Raw genomic sequence first — 24,725 nt, forward strand, 5'->3', positions numbered from 1 at the left:
GTTCTTTCCTGCATTGTGGTAACATACAGGCCTTCACAATAGGAAATGAAAGGTTTTTTTATTTCTGCTTTTTGGTTTTGCCTTGTTGTTTTTACTCATACTGTACAAGTAAGAAGTAAATAAAACAGGAGGACATTGACAATTTTTAAATAGAAAAAACAAAAGTTACGTACAGAGTAGCAATGATGTCTGTGTACCAACGTCCATCAAAGCCTGTGTGCCTTCCCTCCCGCTGGCCTTCATTTTCCTCCTCCTGCAGTTTCCTCTGAGCCTCTTCCTTGTCCTTGGCTCGTTTGAGGCAGTAAGCTTTCTCCTGCTCTCTGATTTGTTGTTCAACTTCTGGAAAGTCCTGTAATGCCTGAATCCTTTCTGAACGCTCAATTTCTTTACCATCCAACCACTGGAATAAAAAACAGCCAACACAGTGCATTTACTCAAAAGTCACAATCTGAATCAGCCCCAAGCAGACTTTGCTTGCAAGGGGAGAAATAATAGATTATGCACCTTAGTGACATGGAATTAAAAGCAAAGTACCTAATGGGAAACATCTGAAACTTTGATCTAAATCAATGTTTACTTCATACAATTAACACAGTTTACAAAGTATCTTTACTGGTAATAATAATAAGTAGGTCTCCTGTGGAAGCTGACTATTAATGACAAGCTCCCCAAATATAGTAATTTTATAACTGCTCACTATGTAAAGAATTTCAGTGCCTCGAGTCAAGTCCCAAATGCTCTCTACGAAAGAGGGCCCTTGTACATCACACAAAATTGAGCTCTACTGCAAATGAGCCCATGTTCTACCCTTGACAAGACATGTAGAGTGTATAATTAATTCTTATGGTCACTGTTGTCATCTGGTACCTCTATAGGGATTGTTCCAAATTGAAATATTAAAAACACCAACCCCAAATCTGAAGGTTCAAAGCTACTAATTTAGAGATGCCTACTTATTTACTGAGCCTTTTTCTACAGAGAGGGGTGAGGTATTGAGAAAAGTGCGGTAGGCAGAATAACGGTCCCCCCAAGAACGTCCACTTTCTAATCCCTGTGGATGTTTCCTTCCATGGTAAAAATGACTTTGCAGATGCGATTAAGTCAAGGATGTTAAAATGGGGAGATCATCCTGGATTATCTGGGTGGGCCGGATGTAATCACATGGGTCTTTATAAAGGAAAGAAGGCAGCAGAAGTGTCAGGGTCAGAGTTAGGGAGAGGTCTGAAGCTACACAGCTGGCCTTAAAGATGGAGGAAGGGGCAGGGACTCAAAACTGCAGGCACCCTCTAGAAGCTGAGAAATGCAGGGAAACAAAATTTCCTCTGAAGCCTGCAAAAGGAGCAGAGTCTTGCCAACGTCACAATCTTAGAGTCTGACCTCCAAAAGAAAGAGTATATATTTGTGTTGTTTTAAACCACTGACTTGTGGTCATTCATTACCACGGCAAAAGGAAACTAACACAAATACAAAACACACAAAGATGGAGTTAAATATGAATTTTTAAAAATTATCAGGAGCAGTTATGGGCTTCCCTGGTGGTGCAGTGGTTAAGAACCCACCTGCCAATGCAGGGGACACAGGTTCAAGCCCTGATCCGGGAAGATCCCACATGCCGCAGAGCAACTAAGCCCGTGCGCCACAACTACTGAGCCTGCGCTCTAGAGCCCGCGAGCCACAACTACTGAAGCCCACACGCCTAAAGCCTGTGCTCTGCAACAAGAGAAGTCACCGCAATGAGAAGCATGCACACCGCAATGAAGAGTGGCCTCCACTCACCTCAGCTAGAGAAAAGCCCGAGTGCGGCAACAAAGACCCAACGCAACCAAAAATAAATAAATAAAATAATAAAATAAATAAATTAAAAAATAATAAAAAATAAAAATTATCAGGAGCAGTTAATTAAAAATCAAAATTATAATGTCACTATTTGGAAAAAAAATAATTTAAAGTAGGTTTTGGTCATAAGAATTCATATGACTGCTGTAGATGGGAGGCAGAATTGGCTCTGAGCTTGCTGGTGGCCAAAGCGAAACAGAAAAACATCATCAGTGAAGCGATTTTTGCTGTCTTTACTGAGAAAATATACTTGTTTCTAGCTTCTCTCTAATACTTAGTTCTAAAACACATTTCTAAAGTAGAGTTTCTTGGTGGAGATCTTGAGAGATGTCACGCATTGTTTCTGTAGCAACATGTACATACATAACAGTCTTCACAAAGCTGTCTCTTCTAAGATCCTTCAGTGAAAGGTGAGGCCATAATGATAAAATCCAATTCAATAAAACCTATTATTTAAGGGGATAAGTAATTGTGGTCTAAGTACTTAGCCTTTTTTGGGGTAATTAACCTAGTTTAAGCTAGGGTTAAGATCTAAGCAATTCTGGGACTGTGGTTAAGACTCTGAACTTCCACTGCAGGGGGCGCAGGTTCGATCCCTGGTCAAGGAACTAAGATCCCACATGCTGCACAGAGCAGCCAAAAAAAAAAAAAAGATCTAAACAATTTGGAAAATTCTGGATAAATATAATTTCTTCACTGGAATTTTGATGAACATTGCAAAGAAGGTGATATATTCTCTTACCTGTATCTGGGATGTAAGGATTTAAGTATTAATTATATATATATACATATATAGTATTATATATAATATATATATATTTCCTTATACTTGGGTTAAATAAACATTGATATAATTTAGACCTACTGTTTCTAAAAGATTATGACCAATAAACCCCTGTCACCAATACAGGCAGGAAGCAGAAGACCTCATACTGGGAACTGATGACAAATTTGAGATGGTGTCACATGTATGCCGGCACCTGTTCTTGGGGCCTTCTTATTGGATCTCAGGTTTTTGAAGACTTTTGTTAGGTAGTTTTCAAAATTGGCCTAAGTTTTCTTCAGTCCGAAATCACAGCTGAATTCAGAAGGCCTGATGAACTGAGAGATTAAGTTTTAGGCTGTGCATTGCAGTATTCCTTGATCTTTATTCACTTAGAGTTCTTGCAACACAGAGGCAGAATGTCTACGTTTCTTGATAACAATTGCGCGTGTGCTTCAGCGAAGAAGAGAAAGAGAAGTTAAGATTTATTGAGGGCCTCAGAGAACTTCCTTAAAGTAGGAATTATTAATCCATTATAGATGAGAAAAATGAGGCATGCAACTCATGGGTAGCAGACATGAGTCCTATCCTGGTTTGTCTGCTACAAAACTCTTCCCACTAGGCTACAGTGCCTACTTACCACCTGGAGTGGCTCAGACACTAGGAAGAGGATACTTGAAAAGGGCTGAATCTCCTCACACCTCTTGTGCGTGTCTGTCTAAATAACTACTCTGTTGTTATGAGTTAAATTGTTTCCCCCCCCCAAAAAGCTATGCTGAAGTCCTAACCCCCAGTACCTCAGAATGTGACCTTATTTGGAAATAGGGTCCCTGCAGATGTAATCAGTTAAGATGAGATTATTCTGCAGTAGGGTGGGCCCCTAATCCAACATGACTGGTGTCCTTAAAAAAAGATGGGAGTGACGCTTCCACAAGCCAAGGAAAGTCAAAGCTTGCCAGTACCCACCAGAAGCTGGGAGAAAGGCATGGAACAGACGCTGCCTCATAGACTCAGAAGCAACCAACCCACAGTGTCTAGAACTTTATCTAGAACTTCTAGTGTCCAGAACAATGAGATAAATTCCTGATGTTCAAGCCACCCCGTTTGCAGAACTTTGTTATGGCAGCCCTAGGAAAATAATACAGCTGTGAATGCAACTCCTTTCAAGTAGATCACAAACTTTCAATGGAATGGTAATTGAGACTCTTAAAATTTATCAAGCTGTTTTTAAATACTAGTAAACACATTTATGAATACTATATTTCAAAGGGAGGCTGTTGCCTGTTGTAACAGCTTATTGAGAACAGTCTTTCTGAAAGGAAAGACTGCATCTGAAGCCTGTACATTAACCCAGACAGAAGCAGTGAGTGTGGTTACAGTGTGAATGGTGGGCTATTAGGTTCAAATCCCACCAGGGTCACTTGCCAGGTGTGTCACCTTAAACAAGGAGCATCAGCTTTCCAAGGCCTGGCTCCCGCATCTCAGAACGCACCTAATCATCTCCCGGCAAGAGTGCGGGAGTATCAGAGATGCTGTGTCCAAAGCACCTGGAACAAACGTGGCCCGTGCTTCAGGCACCTGTCTGGTGGCTCTCACATACCCTTGGCCCAAGTGCTGCAGAGTTGCCAGGGGGCCCAGCTGTGATGACAGTCCCTGCACCCTTCCAGGGAGATGGGTCACAGCAACCATTTCCTCTGAAATTCTGGTTCTCATCGGTTCATTTTTTAGGAAGTCCTTGTACAGTGACGATCAGCCTGGGTTATGTTTGATCTACGTCATCACTCATTCTACATATATATTCTAGATTCCATCACCTGCGTCACTCACTCTACATATATATTCTAGATTCAATCGCCTGCGTCACTCACTCTACATATATATTCTAGATTCAATCGCCTGCGTCACTCACTCTACATATATATTCTAGATTCAATCGCCTGCGTCACTCACTCTACATATATATTCTAGATTCCATCGCCTGCGTCACTCACTCTACATATATATTCTAGATTCCATCGCCTGCGTCACTCACTCTACATATATATTCTAGATTCCATCGCCTGCGTCACTCACTCTACATATATATTCTAGATTCCATCGCCTGCGTCACTCACTCTACATATATATTCTAGATTCCATCGCCTGCGTCACTCACTCTACATATATATTCTAGATTCCATCGCCTGCGTCACTCACTCTACATATATATTCTAGATTCCATCGCCTGCGTCACTCACTCTACATATATATTCTAGATTCCATCGCCTGCGTCACTCACTCTACATATATATTCTAGATTCCATCGCCTGCGTCACTCACTCTACATATATATTCTAGATTCCATCGCCTGCGTCACTCACTCTACATATATATTCTAGATTCCATCGCCTGCGTCACTCACTCTACATATATATTCTAGATTCCATCGCCTGCGTCACTCACTCTACATATATATTCTAGATTCCATCGCCTGCGTCACTCACTCTACATATATATTCTAGATTCCATCGCCTGCGTCACTCACTCTACATATATATTCTAGATTCCATCGCCTGCGTCACTCACTCTACATATATATTCTAGATTCCATCGCCTGCGTCACTCACTCTACATATATATTCTAGATTCCATCGCCTGCGTCACTCACTCTACATATATATTCTAGATTCCATCGCCTGCGTCACTCACTCTACATATATATTCTAGATTCCATCGCCTGCGTCACTCACTCTACATATATATTCTAGATTCCATCGCCTGCGTCACTCACTCTACATATATATTCTAGATTCCATCACCTGCGTCACTCACTCTACATATATATTCTAGATTCCATCACCTGCGTCACTCACTCTACATATATATTCTAGATTCCATCACCTGCGTCACTCACTCTACATATATATTCTAGATTCCATCACCTGCGTCACTCACTCTACATATATATTCTAGATTCCATCACCTGCGTCACTCACTCTACATATATATTCTAGATTCCATCACCTGCGTCACTCACTCTACATATATATTCTAGATTCCATCACCTGCGTCACTCACTCTACATATATATTCTAGATTCCATCACCTGCGTCACTCACTCTACATATATATTCTAGATTCCATCACCTGCGTCACTCACTCTACATATATATTCTAGATTCCATCACCTGCGTCACTCACTCTACATATATATTCTAGATTCCATCACCTGCGTCACTCACTCTACATATATATTCTAGATTCCATCACCTGCGTCACTCACTCTACATATATATTCTAGATTCCATCACCTGCGTCACTCACTCTACATATATATTCTAGATTCCATCACCTGCGTCACTCACTCTACATATATATTCTAGATTCCATCACCTGCGTCACTCACTCTACATATATATTCTAGATTCCATCACCTGCGTCACTCACTCTACATATATATTCTAGATTCCATCACCTGCGTCACTCACTCTACATATATATTCTAGATTCCATCACCTGCGTCACTCACTCTACATATATATTCTAGATTCCATCACCTGCGTCACTCACTCTACATATATATTCTAGATTCCATCACCTGCGTCACTCACTCTACATATATATTCTAGATTCCATCACCTGCGTCACTCACTCTACATATATATTCTAGATTCCATCACCTGCGTCACTCACTCTACATATATATTCTAGATTCCATCACCTGCGTCACTCACTCTACATATATATTCTAGATTCCATCACCTGCGTCACTCACTCTACATATATATTCTAGATTCCATCACCTGCATCACTCACTCTACATATATATTCTAGATTCCATCACCTGCATCACTCACTCTACATATATATTCTAGATTCCATCACCTGCATCACTCACTCTACATATATATTCTAGATTCCATCACCTGCATCACTCACTCTACATATATATTCTAGATTCCATCACCTGCATCACTCACTCTACATATATATTCTAGATTCCATCACCTGCATCACTCACTCTACATATATATTCTAGATTCCATCACCTGAATCACTCATTCTCTTAATCAAAGAAATTTTACATTAGGAGAAATGTGTTCTATCAATCCAGCAATTCTGACTACACAGAACACAGCAGTCTAAAAACAAATGTCCTCTGAGGATAGAGGAAAAGGACTGTTAGAAAGCCTGGGCCTCCACGCACTGTCTCTGCATAAGCGAAATGCTGTCCCTGCTGCTGGAGGGATACCAAGAGGACGTGACCGCTGGATGGCCTGTGGCTGGACCTGGGCACTCACAGGCTCCTCACCCCCTCCCCTGTCCTTGGAATGCACCTTCTGCCCACTGCTCCCACGCTAGGAGCGGTTCCAAGGGTGCAGCCTTGAGACAGCAAGGCTTTGTTGAGACCCTCTGGACGGTGTATGTGACTGAACCCAGTTAAGGCCTCTCTATGAACTTGTAAGATTATGGCGGGCAGGCGCAGAGATCTACTCGTCCTGTTGCCCACAACAAGCTTGGTAAGTAGGTTTCCTTGCTTATTAAACCTGCCATCTACCCATCTGGAGTCCTGCCTCTTTCTTTGGTCTCTCCTTACCTTCCGTGCATGGGGGCCAGTTTCAGATTTCACCTGGGACGCTCCCGAGGTTTCAAACCAACACACGCAGGTCAGGAGCTCTTGGAATTACATGGACATTAATATTACTACTTAAATATTCTCAGGTGTATGATTTCTCTAGAAACCATGTGCTGTTTCCCAGTACCAAAAGTATCGAATATGGGGAGATTTGGCATAAGAAATTAACCCACAGAGCAGTGGTTCTCAGATGAGGTCCCTGGACCGGTAGCATCAGCATAACCTGAAAGCCTGTTAGAAATACAAATTCTTGGGTGCCCGTCAGACCTACTGAGTCAGAAACTCTGGGGGAGGGGCCCAGCGAACCCCATCTAAGTACGCCAAAGTATACCAGAGTTTGAGAATTACTAACATAGCGAATGAGTTAATAGAAAGCAACAGTAAGAAATACTTTAAAAAGCACAGTAGTTTAAGACTATGAAATACAAAGGTATACAGCTGTCGCCACCTCAAAAGCCCTAAACTTTTGGTTTGCTACTAGTAATAACGAACTCTCTCTGTAACAATGACTTGAACTCACCGAGAAAGTTCAATTAAACTGTGTGTTCTGAATGAGAAAGGAGAAAAGCATGCAATTTATTTTTCAAAGGTTTATTGAAGCTATAATATTAAAACAACTTTAAAGGTTCAGTGAGCCAAAGACTTGGTTCTGATATTCTGGAATATTCCATCCTCTAAAACAACACATTCTCTGAAAATGCTGTGAATAAAACAGGAATCACTGTAGTTGCTTGTTTTCCTTTTTCTGAGAATTTTGCATCACTGAAAAAAAAGCATACCTTTAGCTGTTGAAGAGTTGCCACCACGAACTGTCTGTAGCCGTCAAAGTCAGCGCAGGGGTTTCCCATGAGGAAGAGCTCCTTCAGGTGGATGTTGTGTTGAAGGGCTTTCACGCTGCTCAGCTCTCCAATGAAATTTACCGTCAAGTCAAGCTTTGTCAGCCCTTCACATCCTGCTGAGAGAAATGAAAAGAAAAAAAAGCCAGAAAAATCACACAGGCAGTAAAATGTGTACAATAACACATCACAGAAATAACAGTTGCAATATTTTAAGTCTGTTGATTAATTGCACTGCTTACCAAGAAGCGGTTTTTCAGAAACCTCAAAAAGGCTTAGTCTTGACTCACTTTTCTATCTGGGTCTCCCCTTACTTTCAACCCCTTAGTCCCTCCAGCCAAAGGAAGTCATTTTCCAGCCCGTGTCCATAAGCTCTGGGCTGTTCACATTTAGATTTGGTCACTATCTGGTGTGACCGCATCACGTTGACAAATCTAATGGAGCCTCTTCAATGCACTATGTCACTAGAAGAGTCTGCTGCATGTGGCACAACTGACCATGGATTGTCTCTTAAATCTCTCAACTGTCTTGAAACACTGATGCTACTCTTTCCTTGTTCTCCTTTATAATGTAGTCTATTCCTCTTGATCTCTTTTACTGACTTTTCCACTCCATCAATGTTGATGGAGATTTCCATCCTTGACCCAATATTCCCTCTCCTCAAGGTCTTGAGGACAGTGGTCATGTTCACTGGTCTCACTAAGCCCAGATTCTGATGTGACTCCCAAACAATAACCCCATGTCTGACCATCCAGCTGAATCTCACACTCCTGTTTCTACACGCCCGCAAGACGTAGCACGGTCAACATCTCCAAACTGAAGCCTCCATATTTCCTCTCACCCTCTACTCCTCAAGACAGCTCTTCTGCCTTCTTTATGTCTAAGCTCTATCGATGTCATCACCATTTTGGTATCAGATGTGATTCAACACCAAGAGTCAAGTCAGGGTTGACTAGAAGTTAACCTAAACTATCCTCTTAGCCCCTTCATGTCATCAGTCATCAAGCCATGCAGATCTTAAGTCCTCAATTCTTTTTTGTACTTCTTGTCCACTATAATCCTATTACCAATATTCCAGTTCAGGTTCTTGTCACCTTTTGCCTGCAGTATTGTGTATCTCCTAACTCGTCTCCCTATTTTGAGAACATAGGAAAGAAGGAAGGACGGAAAGAAAGATGGACAAAAGGAAGGGAGACAGGAAGAAAGGGTTTGTCGAGGTGGCTCCTCCTCTCCCCTGCTCTTTCCTTTCCCTCCCCTTTCCTTCTCTTCCCTTCCTTTCAGAACAACTAATTCCTAAAGCCGTCAGGGGAGGCAGAGTAAAGAAGGAGTAGAGAGGCGGGAGATAGCTACGCTGGTCCAGAGCAGAGTGGTGGAGCCCAAACAGGATGAGGACGGTGTGTGTGCAGAGAGCTGCCCTGTGCTGGAAGCCGGAGCCCCAGCACTGAGGGGCATCCCGGGTGCAGGTGGTCTGGCACGAGGGCAGGAGCCCAAGCCCAGTGAGGAAGGCGTCCCTACAGAGAGGGATGGTGGGTAGGAACCTGGGCAGCACGAAAAGAGCATCCACACCAAAGACCGCCAACCATGGGGTGTCACTGCAGACAGGGTGGTGTCAACAAGGAAGGGCAGCCTGACTTGAGGAATCAGAGCCCAAGGAAGGTAAGGAGGGTGTCCTCACATGACACCCAGCAAGAGGCATCGGAGACCGAGTAGAGTGAAGAGGGGTCCGCAGGGGAGGAGCACCAGGAGCGAGGTTCGTCAGAGCTTGAGGAGGGCAAGGAGGGTATCCTAGCGAGGGCTAGCGCGGGGACGGGGGGCGCAAGCCAGGGGAAGCAGGAATCCACGGAGGGACCGCCTAGGGCTGGGCATGGAGATCCCGCAGGCAAGGGGCACAAGCCACGGACGGGCCGCGGAGAGGGGCTGTCAGAGCTCAGGCTGGCTGAGAAGGCAGTAAAGAAGCCTAACGCCCTGGGTCAGAGACGAACGCCCCAGCCAAACGCTTGCCGAGTTCCTCACCCACAAAACTGGGTGGCGAAAGAAAGCTGTTTCAAGGCACTAAGTCCTGGGGTGGGTTTCTTTCGCTGCAATAGATAACTGGAACTGTAAGGCAAATAAGCTAAGAAATGAACAAAGTTCAGCAAAGCTACAAAGTGGGGATGGGAACCGAATCCCCGGCCTGCCCGGCTGAAAAGCCTCTATGAACCTGTCCACTAGAAGTTCTCTTTGCCGATGTCAGCTGTTTATTACTAACACGTCATCTCGACCACGAGCGTCACCAGCACCGCAAAACTCTGGGGCTAAAGCTCCGTGGGACACAACACTGGGTCTCTGAGCACAAGCAGCTGTAGTCACCCCCATGTGAGGGGTGAGCCGAGGCCTGCAATTCCTACTTGGCTGGAGAGAGCCAGGCCAGCCATCCTCCGGTGGGAGGAGAAAGGGGGAGCAAGAAAGGCCAGAGGTTAGAGGTGGGTCAGTAGGCACGTGAGCGTGACCACTCCCCCCAACGAAGTGTTCATTCAAAACACCAGTCACCATCGATGGGTCCATATCCCGTGTCTCATTACGATATCCTGTTAAAGTGATACGAGGGCTTCCCTGGTGGCGTAGTGGTTGAGAATCCGCCTGCCGATGCAGGGGACACGGGTTCGTGCCCTGGTCCGGGAAGATCCCACATGCCGCGGAGCAACTAAGCCTGTGAGCCATGGCCGCTAGGCCTGCTCGTCCGGAGCCTGTGCTCCGCAGCGGGAGAGGCCACAGCAGTGAGAGGCCCGCATAGCGCAAAAAAAAAAAAAAAAAAAAAAAAAAGTGATACGAAAACATCAGCAAGGCGGATAGACAGGGATAAAGAACCTCGGGGGCAGCGAGTGAGAACAGAATCTGCACCTGCCGCGTAGGAGGTCAACAGACGATGCCTAAAATGAGAAAGAGTAGAGGACGCCCGGTGCAAGCAGGTTACCTGGAAACACGCAGCAGAAGAGCGAAGGGGAGTGGGTGGCAGTCGCCTCTAGGGCGCAGGGCTTGGGGGTCTGGGGGCATTGACAGGAGGTCTGGTTTGCAACACGAGTATAGATATCACTTTGACTTTTGAAACGGTCTATCGCGTTACTGTGGTAAAATATGAATTATTAAAAACCCGAAAAACCAAAGTGCACAAGAACAAATAAATACTTTTATAATATTCCAGACTCAGCTACGTAGGTGAAGGAAATTCAGTAACTTCGTATCTTCAAAAATACATTTTAAATATGTTGGAAAGGTTATGAGATTAAAACATAAATATATTTTTTTCAGCATTCAATTTGTCAATACACAAAATAGGCTCTTAAGTGTTTTTTTTTTTTTTTTTTTTCTCTTGATCCAGAATTTCACTGGGGAGGAAAAGGTCCCAATCAAATACCTCAACTGGAAACAGGTAATTTGTACAAAGCTGTTCAGAACAGTTCTATTCACAAGAGCAAACATAATTAAAAACACTTCAAGCACCAAACAATGAGTTATTTAAAGCACATCAATATATTTGCTAATTCAGTCATTAAATCATAGTGATGTGAACTCAGACACTATATGAAAAATGAATATGAAACTAAATATATAAATATAATTAAGTTTATATCTCTGTGCCTGCATGTCTGTTTTACATTGGCAAAAAAAAATGTTAGATGGATTTTATGAAGTGTAAAGATATATTTGGGGTAGACTGACTTAAGACACAGGTTACTTGGCATTTCTTAAGTTGACTTTGGGAGACTCTGAGAGATATTTAAATATGTTTTTCTTCCATATGAGAAAAGACTGACATTTGAAAGACTCCAACAAGCTCAAAAATACATATAATTTTTGGATTTTGCTGTAATTTTGTAGATGCAGAACCCTCCAAATGTTCATTACATTTTTCAAAGTGATGAATCTTAATTTTTCTTCTACTAGGCCTACACAGAAGAAATTAAACCACATCTGCCATTTGAAAGAACAATTCTTGCTGAACTAGACAGGCTTGAGAAAACCTCCCTCCTTCAACTGAGTCCCATCCTCCAGCCCCTGTTCTGTGACGATTCAGCTCAGTGGTCCACGGGGCTCTAAAGGTCACTGAAACCAGCATGCTGATTTCCCAAGAGGGAAAGTTGACACTAATAGAAACCCCATCTCTCCTTCCAGGTTTTAAGGGTGGGAGAGGAGGGGCGGGATGGAAAAAAAATAGGCACTTTATTTATTCTATCTTGGTGAATCCACAACAAGGAAAAAAGAAAAAAAAAAAAAGGATACAGTTATGTTTTGCCATGCAGCAAAACAAAGAAAAATCCAACTTACGTTTTAAATTATACTGAGATGTACTCAAGTAGGTGAGCTGAGTATATATATATATCCAACTTCCTCCTCTCTTCCTCAAACATTTGAAATTAAACAACAAGTGCATATTTGCCAAAAGATAAGACACCCATCCCTCCCTACTGCCCATCTCCCCAAACATATCCTCAAACGACCCTGAGACCGGTGCATTCGTATTAGAGCTGGAAGGCAGAGGACCAAAAGGAAGAAGTGTCCGCCGTGGACCAAGTTCTCAAAGCTCAAAAAGACAATAGTGACAATACTGCCCTCTAGTGGTTGGTGGCCGACACATACCGCAAAAACAGAACTCTCCACATCCTTTCAGATACTACTTTCGTAACGAAAATAACAAGCCAACTGAGAATGAGAGTTTTAATTATTTCTCTGACATTATAGATAGACATTTCACTACTACAGAACATAGATATAGAGCAATTTTTTAAAGTGGTTTTTGGTTTTTTTTGTGTTTTTTTTTTGGCTGCGTTGGGTCTTCCCTGCGGTGCGCAGGCTTCTCTCTGCAGTGGCTTCTCTTGTTGCCGAGCACGGGCTCTAGGCGCGTGGGCTTCAGTAGTTGTGGCATGTGGGCTCAGTAGTTGTGGCTCGCGGGCTCTCGAGAGCAGGCTCAGTAGTTGTGGTGCGCGGGCTTAGTTGCTCCGCAGCATCTGGGACCTTCTCAGACCAGGGTTCGAACCCGTGTCCCCTGCATTGGTGAGCGGATTCTTAACCACTGCGCCACCAGGGAAGCGCTAGCGCAAATTTTGTTATTTCATTTGTTCACATGTGGATATGGTAACAGGGCTGGAAAGTGGTAGTTGGGAAAGAGCAAAGGCTCCATTTCTAATGCAGAAAAATGCCAATGATGGAAAGAACCGTCTCAGTTCCAGCACTGATGACAGTTTGGGGGCTTTGACAGTGATGACATTTAAGGTTTTGATGATGAACATTACAAATGTATGATGAATATTTATGTCTTTATTGATATATGACCTTGATGGCCCCTGAAATACCGATGTCCACACTAGGAGACAAATAGGCTAAAATCCAACAGGACTTAAATAATATCCTCCTAATTTTAGCTCTTGGAAGATGGGAGTAGGGTGGGGAGAGGAGCTTGCCTGCCTCTGTCCCAAGCCCCTACCCACCCACACAGAGCCCACAGTGGCCCTGCCAGCCAGGCCAGAGGCTGGATGTGGAAACACCACCTCACAACTGCAGAATGAGCCCACACAGCCACCTAATCAACCAAATTCTTTGTGGTTATCCACAGACACCAAGTGTTATTAGACATTTCTAAAAAAAAAATAACAGCACAAAATAGAAGCCTGCTAAGTAAAATAGGAAACCTCCCAGAATAACAAGACAAAGAGGTTTAAATAAGGAATACAGGTCAAGAGACATGGAAGATCAATCTAGTACAACCACTTAAAAGAAGCTCTAGGGGAGATCAGAGAAAACAGGTGATGGATATGCCTGTTACCTTAATCATGGTGATGGTTTCACACATGTGTGCATATGTCCAAACTCAACAAATTATATATATTCAATATGTGCAGGTTTTTGTACATCAATTATACCTCAATAAGGCTGTTTAAGAAAAAAGAACAATTGTGCTCTAAAGGACACCAACAAGGAAGTTGACAAGAAAACCCACAAAATGGGAGAATATATCTACAAATCATGTATCTGATTGGATTCTAGCGTTCAAAATAAAGAAATAAGTCTTACAGTTCAGCAGTCAAACAACAAATAACCTAGACAGAAAATCGAAAAAGATTTTGAATAACAAAGGTTTCTCCAAAGAAAATATACAAATGGCCAATAAGCACATAAAGAAGTGCCCAAACTTATGAGTCGTTAGGTGAATGCAGATCAGGACCACAATGATATACCACTTCACACTCACTATAGGCCGGCTACTATAAAAATAAATAAACAAATAAATGAAAACTGAAAATGACAAGTGTTGCCAAGGATGTGGAGAAACGGGAGCCCTCATACACTGCTGGTGGGAATGTAAAATGGTGCAGCTGCTTTGGAAAACAGTTTGCCAGTTCCTGAAAACAGTGAAACGTACCGTTATCATATGACCCAGCAATTCCATTCCTAGGTACACTAAATTAACTGAAAACAGGTGTTTATGCAAAAACTTGTACATTAATGTTCATAGCAGCTTTATTCATAGTAACCAAAAAGTGGACTCAATTCAAATACCCATCAACTAATGAATGAATAAACAAAACAAGGTGTATCCAACGATGGAATATTATTCAGCCCTGAAAAGGATTAAGTACTGATGCATCCTACAACATGGATGAACCCTGAACACATTAGACTAAGAAGTCAAAACAGAAGACCATGTATTGTTTGATTCCACCTATATTACATGTTCAGAATGGGAAAATCTATGGAGACAGAAAGTAGATTAGGGGTTGTTAGAGGCTAGGGTAGGAGGTGAATGGGGAATGAATGCTAATGGATATGGGGGTTTCTTTTGAGGTGATGAAAATGTTCTGGAATTAAATAGTGATGATGGATGCACAACCTTGCAAATAGACTAAAAACCTGTGAATCGTGTATTTTAAAATGGTGTATGTAAATTTATAATACATAAATTATATTTCAATTTTCAAAATACTAAATTGTCCAAATATTTCCATTCAGAAACATTTACATGTTAAATTTGAAGCACATTAAAGGATTAAATGTAAAGAATAAAATTATTAAAATTAGAACTTATATGGACTATATTTGTATCCAGAAACCATAAAGAATCCACAAAGAAAAAGGTTGATAAATTGGAGTATATTCATTTCAGAAGTCTTACTTCTGAACAATACCAGCATCATGACTGAAATAAAAGTAGTACACTCAAGAGAAAAGATTTATAACATATATAACAAGGTATTAATATCTGGAATGCATAAGAGCACATGAAGAAAAATCAGTAGAAAAATGGCCAAAAGATATGAAGTAGTTATTCACATAAGAAAAAATATAAATATTCAATAAACATCTGAAAGGTTATATGGAAGATCAATAATAATAAGTGAGGCACAAATTTTTAAAATTACTACAGGACAATGTTTTTCTAATCTTTAGAAAAAGATTGATTATAAAAAGCACTACTGAAGTTGGGGAAAATGGGTATTCACGTGGACCATAGGTACAAGTGTGTATCAATACAACCTTTCTGGAAAACAAATTGGCAATATTTTCCAAAATATGCGTATTTAAACCCAGGAATTCCATTTCTAAGTATCTATCCTAGAAAAATATTTACACATGTACACAGAGTGAAACATATTAGGATGCTCATTGCAGCCACGCTTATTATAGCAAGACGCAGAAACCACCCAATTGCTCGTCTGCAGAGCAACAGCTGGATAGCTCAGTCTACAATCATTCCGTTAGACAGCCTTCCCCAGCCTTCCTGGATATCAGAGGAACAAGGTAATTTTACGGAAGAAATTCATTTTGAAAACAATATTCATAGTTTGATCCCATTGATACCAAGCAAAATGTAACAGAACTACCTTCTATACACCAAAGCGTTGGTACCACTGCCTCTGGGAAGGAAACTGGGTTAGGAAGGGGTGAAGTAGACTTACATTTTTGAATTTATGTATCTAGTTATCGTTTGACTTTTTACAACAAGAATTGACAAACGTTAAGACTTATGTAAAATGTTAATTTGAAAAGTCTACCTATTGTTTAAGCAATACCGTTGAAGTCTAATTTTAATTAACAATAAATTATAAGAAGAAAATTCTTACCTTCCAAATTTTCAATTTTTTCAATGTTGTTTAAAGCTAAATTCAAATATTCAAGTTTCTTGAGTTTGCTAACATTTTCTGAAACATACAAAGAATGGAATTAATTAACCTTCAAGATAAAAGACATGTTTATGTAATCTATTATGAAAATGGTAACGAGAATCTAAGGATCATTATGGTTGTCAAAACCATGTTGCTTTTTCAAATCTGTACCTGTACTTCAGGCATTGTTGGTTGCCCACACAGCATCCATTTATCCCTCTCTGTCCTTCCTAAAGGAACCAACCCATTTCTGCTCATGTCTCTACCCAGCTCCAACTCCAGGGAGTTAGGCTTAACCAAGCTGGCCCAACACATGGCAATCCCATGTCCCTGGCTAGTGACAGCTCAGGAGCCCAGGCTTAAGTCAACCAGCCCGTGGCAGTCTCCTGGCGATGGTGTGATGCAGGAGAGGGCGTGCACACCAAGTACTCCCAATCAGATGAGAAAGAATGATCTGTATTTCATGCTTGAGGATTTCCTGTCTCAACCCTGGAGACTGGCCTATCTCTAGACTTATAGTTGGGTTAGATGATAGATTTCCTCACTGCTAAGCCATCTTGAGTTGTGTTTTCCTTTACGTGAAGCCAAAATCATCCTGATACAGGATTATTGTTTCTCATAAACATGAAAGCCCATATAGGCAAGGCAAAAGCATAAATAAGTCAAGGAATCGCTGAAGGGTGGGGCCCTTTAAAAACAGTTAATAATACCATAGCTTACATTACTGAGTGCTTATTACATGCCATACAATTTTCTAAGCATTTTGTGTATTATCTCATTTAATCTTCATAACAATCCTATAAAGTTAAAACTATTGTTGTCTCCCTTATGTAAATCAGAATACCAAGGTGCAGAGAATAAATCCACTTGTTCAAGGGTAAGTGGTAGAGCCAGGAAATCTGACTCCAGAGCTTGGCACTAAATCACTACACTACACTTTAAAAGAAGAGTCCTGGGCTTCCCTGGTGGCGCAGTGGTTGAGAATCCGCCTGCCGATGCAGGAGACACGGGTTCGTGCCCTGGTCCGGGAAGATCCCACATGCCGCGGAGCGGCTGGGCCCGTGAGCCATGGCCACTGAGCCTGTGCTCCGCAACGGGAGAGGCCACGACAGTGTGAGGCCCGCACACTGAAAAAAAAAAAAAAAGAAGAGTCCTTTCTAAGATGACATTAATGTAGAAAACCCTGCTAAGAAATGTGCATTTGGGGCAGGCTCACTTAAATAATGCTTCCTCTGGACCATTTTTCAGGGATATTATGATGGTCCAACATGATGATTTATAACCGTCACCCTTATCACTACTAATATTTCACCTAAAATTCACAAAATATCATGTATTTGTTTCCATAGAATTCCTGAGAATAACAGTTTACCTCTCCGAGCCTCAGTTTACTCATTTTTTAAATGAGGACTGTGGAATAAATTACTAAAGTTTCTCTCAGCAATCATACCATTCTTAGTAACACTGATGTTTACAAGAGTTCCTCTAGGCAATATCTGAGCATTTGACAGTCACAGACTTGTAGAGCTCTATGTGCCCAAGATTATAATACAGTGTCTAGTGCATATCCTGAACAAAAATACATAAAGTTATTATTGTTAAAATTGCCAGCCCACGATAAAATATCTTTCCTTCTCCACTTTTGTTTTATGTATAATGCTGTAAATGCAAAAAGAGTCATCTGGTAGAGAAAAAGGTAAGATTAGTTTTGTAAGGATTTCCTAAATTAAATTAAATTAAATCGAGAACAATGAGTCAAACTGGTCAGGAAAAAACAAAGCTCTATAAGTAAAAATATGCAGAGCTTCTTGGGCAGCAGGAAGGGAGTCTGCGTTCTCGGCCAGACCAGCCTGGGAGGAGCTCTCACCAACTTCTATAACCAGACCTACAAACTTGTACTGGACCAAACCCATCCCCCAGTTCAAGCCGCTCCGAGGCGTTCAGCTTGGGCTCATCGGGAAGCTGTTACCAATGCAGATTCCGGGAGTCCACCCCCAGGGGCTCTGAGCCAGTTAGTCTGGGGTGAGGCCCGAGCCCCATTTTCACAGACCCTGGACAGTCCTCAGCTGACACCTGGAGCCCCACTAAGCAAAGCCTGGCTCCACAGCCCACCTGGATCTCCCAGTGAGGAACAGAGCTTCAGGAAAGGTAGGTGTTTTGCAAACTTCTACCTCTGTGGCCCAAGAGCGAGTCTGAATCCTAGAGAAACAGTTTTACTTGCTAAAAAAGTGCCTAAATGCCTGTGGGTGGAGTAGCATTGAAAAATCCCATTATTAGGATTTAAAAGCGTGTTTAATTTAAGAATACTTTGGAAGCAAAAATTTAAGCTTTCTCACAGCTCTGAAAAGGACTGAAATACTATGCTACTAATTAGTAATTGTGATGGACCCAGCTGTGGAGATGAAAATTTCGGGCACTCTTTTAGAGCTGCACAATTAGGACAACTCTTTAATGCTCTCGTGCATAAAAGCTAGTGGTTTTCTATAACGGCTTTTTTAATTGAACAATGCGTCAGAGTTTCTAATTTCTGGTAAAGTACAAGATGCCAAAAATAATTATCTGAAGGAAAAGAAAGAATTTTAATAAACCTTCCAAAACGATGCAAATTCTAGACTTTTTGTATCCCTAGAGCCAATTTTCAATTACCCACTAAGCTGGAGGCAACTACATCAGCAGAGTTTCTCAGCCAATACTATTATTCGGGGCCAGGTAATTCTTTCTTGTTTGGGGTGGGGGAGAGGTCCTGGGACTGTTAGCATGTCCCTGGCCTCTGCACATTAACTGCCAGTAGCTGACCCCTTACACACACACACACACACACACACACACACACACACACACACACACACACACACACACACACACACACACACAGCAACAACCAGATATGTCTCCAGACATTGCCAAGTGGCCCTGTCGAGAACCGCCGCTTGTGACCGTGGAGAGTTAAAGTATAATCTTACGAGCCGACCTCTGGGCTCTAGTGTCAGAACCCACAGGGGCTGGCACTCACTCTGCCTCATCAACCCTGACTCTATCCCTTTTCCGCCAACTCTGTGTGGTTCTCCCCTCTGCTTCTACCTCCACGGGGCTGGCCTGGGGCCCCTGGGTAAGTGACGATATTAATAGCAGAGCAGCTATTTTCTCAAGAGCGGGCATAAAGCTAAGCACGTCGTTCCATGTAGCTCTAATACCATGCCTGTGTGTTAGATGTTGTTGTTCCCATTTTACAGATGGCAAGACTAAGACACAGAGGGGCTAAGTTGACTGACTTAGTGTTTTGCAGAGGCAGGGTTCAAACCTGGGTCTACCTGACATTAGGGCCTGCACCTGCTCTTACCACTAAACTACACTGTAGCTTCTCTGAGGGTTGGGGGTCACGCCTCCTGTTTCCATGTGGCAGGATCCCTTGTTAGGGTGTCTCCTCAGGCCTCTCTTCTCTCTGTCCCCTTAACTCATTCTTCCCGGGGGAGGAGGTGGCAACTGGATGGGGAGGACCCACCTACCTGATGGGTGAACTGGGAGAAGGAACTGGGCATGCCCAATCCCACCCTCTCTCCTGGGTCTGGGATCTCCACGCCGGCAGAGGGCACACAGTCTCGACCCGCTCCCGCCATAAAGCAGGGGGCCTGCGTGGGCAGGGGAAGCCTGCACTGTCCAGTTCTGTATGTAAGTGGGTGGTGGGTAGGCTTAATTCTGGGGGCATATTAGGAATCTCCCTTGGCTGCAAGTCTAAGCCACATTCTCCAAAGAGTTTTTATCCGTGATAATGCTGATTTTGGGATCTCCATCCTCCTGACTCCTGTTTTTACCTCTCACTTCATTCCAAACTGGCGCAGTAAGCAGGGGTGTAATTGTGGAGCCCCCTCGATATCCAGTACTGAGCGCAACGCCTTACACATGTACGTTCTCGATACGTACGGCAGGCCTAGTAATCACAGGCTGGGATCTGACCGGGATTTACTCAGCTCTCACAGAATCCTTTCGGCTTCACGGAGTGACGCTGTAAAGCCACACAAACGCCTGGATTATATCCCCCTCCCTTTTAAACCTTTTAAAAATCAGGTTTTAAGTGACTACGTCAAGGAATGTGCTCCCAGCCGCCAGCTGGTCCTGCCTGTTCCTTGATGGAGGCGCCCAGGGCAAGGAGCCGGAACAGGCGTGTTCCACACACAGCTACTGAGACGTGGCTGTGTCTATCCCTCCACGTGATTCTTTTTCTTCCTCTAAGGATGACGCCGCATTTGCCAACATTCTCCCATTCGAAATGTTAAAGCAGCCAGAAGAACCAAGTCCGGAAGACTTACCAATTTTTCCAATGAGATTATTTTGAAGATAGAGGATTTTTAAATCCCGGCACCACTTGTCAATATGTTCTAGTCTTTCTATTTCTTGCTGATGCAAGGAGAGCTCCTCCAGGGAACAAATTATACCGTCATTGTGCTCGGCATTCCGTCTAATAAGGTCTTCCGTGACTGAAAGAAAATTTGTTACATATTCTATCTCCATCCCCATTAATATTAAGTTATTAATGCATTGATTTTTCCTTGCAGTTAGATGTGAATTCTCCAGGCCCAAGTCATTTTCAAAGGGACAGAGATCAGAGAAGTGCTTCCTCCTGCTGGGAGTTTTTGTGATTCCAGGGTGACTCAGAAGAGAGATGTGATGATACATTTTGTCTTTCTTACACTGGGATCTACACACATTTCGCTGTATGGATGGAGACCTAGTTGACAGGTAATGACCCTGAGAACGTGGAATCTTGAGGTGGTTTCATGTCGAACTGGATGAGACCCACTAAGTGATCCAAGACAGAGAAACCTGCTCCGGAGAGGTACGGTCGGGCTGACAGAGGGCAGAAATATGAATGCATCTCCATTCAACAGCCACAACCATTCAATAAGGAGAGGTTCACTCACTCATTCATTCTTTCAACTGGTATTTATTTAACTCGAGTGGAAGAGACAGGAGAGGAACACCCCAGATTTTGCACTGCAATCTTATAAAGCACTTGGTCCGTTTCCAGGAGGCATGAAAGAAGCTGCTCGCAGGAGGAGGGGTTGCAAGAGTCCCCACCCCCCTGACAAGAGTGCTGAGTAGCACTGGGCTGGTCCGATGCCACAGGCCAGGACCGTATGCTGATGGTAGCACCAAGGTATTGGAGACAACATCTGGTCCACAGTGAGGGCCAAGAAGAGGACACGCACCCTCTTTGTCATGTGTACTAAAATCAAGGAGGTAATGACAATGGAGAAGATTTGTATTTTCCAGCGCTATTAACAATGGTTAATTCATCTGAACCCTCACATTCTAGGTGGAATGTGGAAATATCACGGGTCCAGCCTACAAGCTAATAAAGATTCATTTATTGCCATCTACAAGGTGCCAAGCACTGTCCTAAATGCTATGCGTGTGTTAACATGTGAGTATGTACCAATGATTATTTATCTTTTTCAGATGAGGAATTGAGGCACAGATAGTTTAAATAACTTGCCCAAGGTCTCGCTAGTAAGTGCTAGAGCGAGGTTTTAAGTCTAGGAATCTGGCACCTGGCCGCGTGCACTGAACCGCTATGCTCCACTGCCCCCAAAGCGAGCAAATAAGAGCCTCTCAAAATTTCTCAAGCTTCCTAAATGCGTAAGCTTCTCTAGCGCAGACAAAGTTCTTCACAGCACCTTCAGCTGCCCCACTTCTGGGCCACAACCTTAAAAGTGAAGTTTGCCCTTTTTGGGCAATGTGAAGACATGTACGAACTCCATTATTTGTGTGCAGTGAGCTGAACCCTCTGCTACTTCCGGTGGTAGGAGATGGGGCTGCTTGTGGTGACAGGGCTTTGGAAGAAAGACAAGGGAAACGCAGAGGTTAAGAGATTAAAATACCATACATGGGGAATGCTGCTGCCGCTCTAAGCTTTTCTGGCTCCACTAACAGCAAAGAGGGCTGCAAACCAGGTCCTGGGGAGGGGGCAGGCCAAAGAGGTGTTAGAAGGCCAACAGGGCCGTCCCTCCAGCCCCGGCTCGCTGGGATCCCTGCTGCCTGCCGTCTCTGGGTGCTGCTGCTATTAGCCAAGCTGGCGTGAACAGACTGCTCTATTCAAGGCAAAGAAAAACAATAAACTTTCTGAAAACCAAACCTTCAAGAGAAGCGAATTAAAACTACTCTCCAGAACTCCCACCACCAAAGACGGTTCTAAGAGCTTAAATCAACTGACAGTGAGTAAATGGGTACAGCCAGGTTGAGGAGACATCAAAGCTGCTGTGTAGAGTCAATTACATTACCTGCCTCTGAAGTTTATCTACAAGAATTCTCTTAGCAAGGATGCAACACGGGTTAAGGGGTTGGGATGGCACAACCAATGTTATTTCAGCTAACGTAATGAAACGTGGAAGTGATGCACCACTGCGATGAAGACAGACCCTCAGTGACTAACAGTGTATATGTGACTTCGCAAATCCATGGAGCAGGGATTGGACTTTGGAGGCCTCGCTGCCATTAGAGGTGGGGTCGATGGGCCAGGAGGACGTGCCCTTCCAGAGCCCATGCGCTCTCCTCCGGACCCTGCCGCCGGTGGAGAACAGTGGAAGTCTCTGCCGAAGGGACCCCAAGCCTGCCTCCAAGTCCTACGCTGGATGCTTCTCCAGGTCCATTCCTGAAGGCAGGCTGCACCGTCAGGCACACATTCCTACACCCAGGGGTGTCCGAGGAGCGGCTATTTTCTGGGGATGTGGATGGCTTGGGTGTGTAGGCTGCAGTATCTACCCTCATACATGGGCATGAGGGACCAGGATAGAGCCAGGGATGGGAAGAGGAGGGAGGTATGGACAAAGGAGCTGGCTTTCTACAAGCCACCACGTGCTGGCACAGAACCCAAGGAGTTTGAGAAACTTATATTGAATGTAGCCTTCTGGGTTGTTACGAAGGTGTACTTGTCAAGGAGGGAAGATGCATTTTATTTAGCAGTTTGATGTATAACTTGATACATGGGCCTCCACTCATATTCTTGCCCCCAATCCCCAGCTGCCCCAGCTGAAGGCTCAGTTGGGTACCCAGCTTGAAGACACAGCCTAACTTGAACCCCACAGAGCTGTCAGCCTCACAGGTACAGTGACATCAAATGCGGGCAGGGGAATTCTGATGGCATTTTGTGAAGCATCTGCACAGGCCACGTGGGGCCTCCTGGCTCTCGGGGACACAAAAGGTATCACAGGTTCCTCCAGGTCTCCAGACTTGAAGACTTTTCTGATTTACCCAACCCTGAAGACTTGCTGGTCCCTCCAACTGCTGACTAAGTTCTCAATGGTGCCAAACGTCCTCCCTATGTTCTCTGGCTACACCTTTCTTGAAATTTAAGAAATTCTTTTTATCATGCTATTATGTGCATGAATTTGATCAGTTGCGTGCAATTGTCAAATCCTCCCTTTCAGAGGCATGTAGATATTAGGAAGGAATTATGTTGATCCGTATCTCCTAATCATGAGAATTCAGATGATAAAAATCACTACTAGTGGAAAGGGGTGGGGAAAGGTGGGGGAGTTGGCATAAATAACAAATGTACACACACACACACACACACACACACACACACACACGGGAGAGGAGGGGCTCAGATTCACTCAGCACAACAGCAACAGTTACCCACAATGAGAGTAGATTAAATGAAAATCAAGAGGAGAATCACAGAGGAAGGTAGAATTTCCCAGCAGCCCTTTTCTGAACTCTTCTATATTAAGCAAACTGCTGTGTGGCACACTGTTTTCCTAGTTACATATTGTGTAACTCCGGAAACTGCTGTCACACAATACTGCCTCACCTATGATGGCAAACATCAGTGCAAAAACCAGGGTCCCCAAGAAGAAATGTGTCAGAATACCTACACAGCGTATGGAGATTATAGTGTTTCAGACTTTGAACTGGGAAAACATTTTGTTGTTTTATGTACCATGCAATTTAGACCAAACATTCTTTAACTCCAAGGAGCACTGTTCGCCTTTAGAAAGTCCTACTCTAAATAATACAGCACTGCATTTACAAGAAATCACTCTAGGGACTTAAAAAGGATTGGAAGCATTAATATGTCATCATAAGACTATTTCAAGACAGATGGTATTACAGTGCCTATCACATGGTGCAGAAGAACCTGCCAAGGTACTTACTATATGAAATATACTTTCATTTCCTTATTTTGGAAAAATTCAAACAGCAAAATACAGGATTCGAATGGACTCTAAGAGTGTCTCACCTATACAAGGTCATAACCAGTACCTGAAGGAGGTGGTTGATGAAGGATACTAACAATTATAACCACAGATTCACACTTATCTCCCTAAAAGAATTCTGCTGTGGATTCCCAAGTTTTAACCAAAACTGATGAGCTACCCTAGGCTTCTTTTCAATTCCTTAATATGACTGGGTTCTCAACAACTTGAGAGAGTTTCAATAAAATGACTTTGCAGGGTAGCGGGGGGTGGGGAAGGGCAAGAGGAGAAGTTTTCTGGAATACTAGAGGTTGTCATGTTGTGTTTACTATGAAAGAGATT

At 43.2% G+C, this 24,725-nt stretch overlaps 1 protein-coding gene across 12 annotated transcripts in view; it reads right to left on the minus strand.

Annotated features, from left to right (window-relative positions):
* The window catches only part of DNAAF11 (dynein axonemal assembly factor 11), a 124,160-nt gene that overhangs the window by 91,621 nt on the left and 7,814 nt on the right, over nucleotides 1–24,725 (minus strand). For 8 of the 12 annotated variants that reach the window (XR_010837436.1, XR_010837431.1, XR_010837433.1 and 5 more), the window contains exons 2-5: nucleotides 20,496–20,663; nucleotides 16,147–16,224; nucleotides 7,994–8,169; nucleotides 174–400 (exon numbers count right to left, since the gene is read on the minus strand). Coding sequence is in view for 6 of the 12 variants with exons in the window: in XM_067017219.1 (XP_066873320.1) it covers nucleotides 174–400; nucleotides 7,994–8,169; nucleotides 16,147–16,224; nucleotides 20,496–20,663 (649 nt within the window). In the remaining 6 variants the exon portion in view is untranslated. The remainder of the gene's footprint in view (nucleotides 1–173; nucleotides 401–7,993; nucleotides 8,170–16,146; nucleotides 16,225–20,495; nucleotides 20,664–24,725) is intronic. The other 4 variants (XR_010837434.1, XM_067017223.1, XM_059042709.2 and 1 more) reach the window with 2 other exon arrangements.

This window comes from Kogia breviceps, chromosome 17 (genome assembly GCF_026419965.1).
Source record: "Kogia breviceps isolate mKogBre1 chromosome 17, mKogBre1 haplotype 1, whole genome shotgun sequence".
Taxonomy (NCBI): Eukaryota; Metazoa; Chordata; class Mammalia; order Artiodactyla; family Physeteridae; genus Kogia; species Kogia breviceps.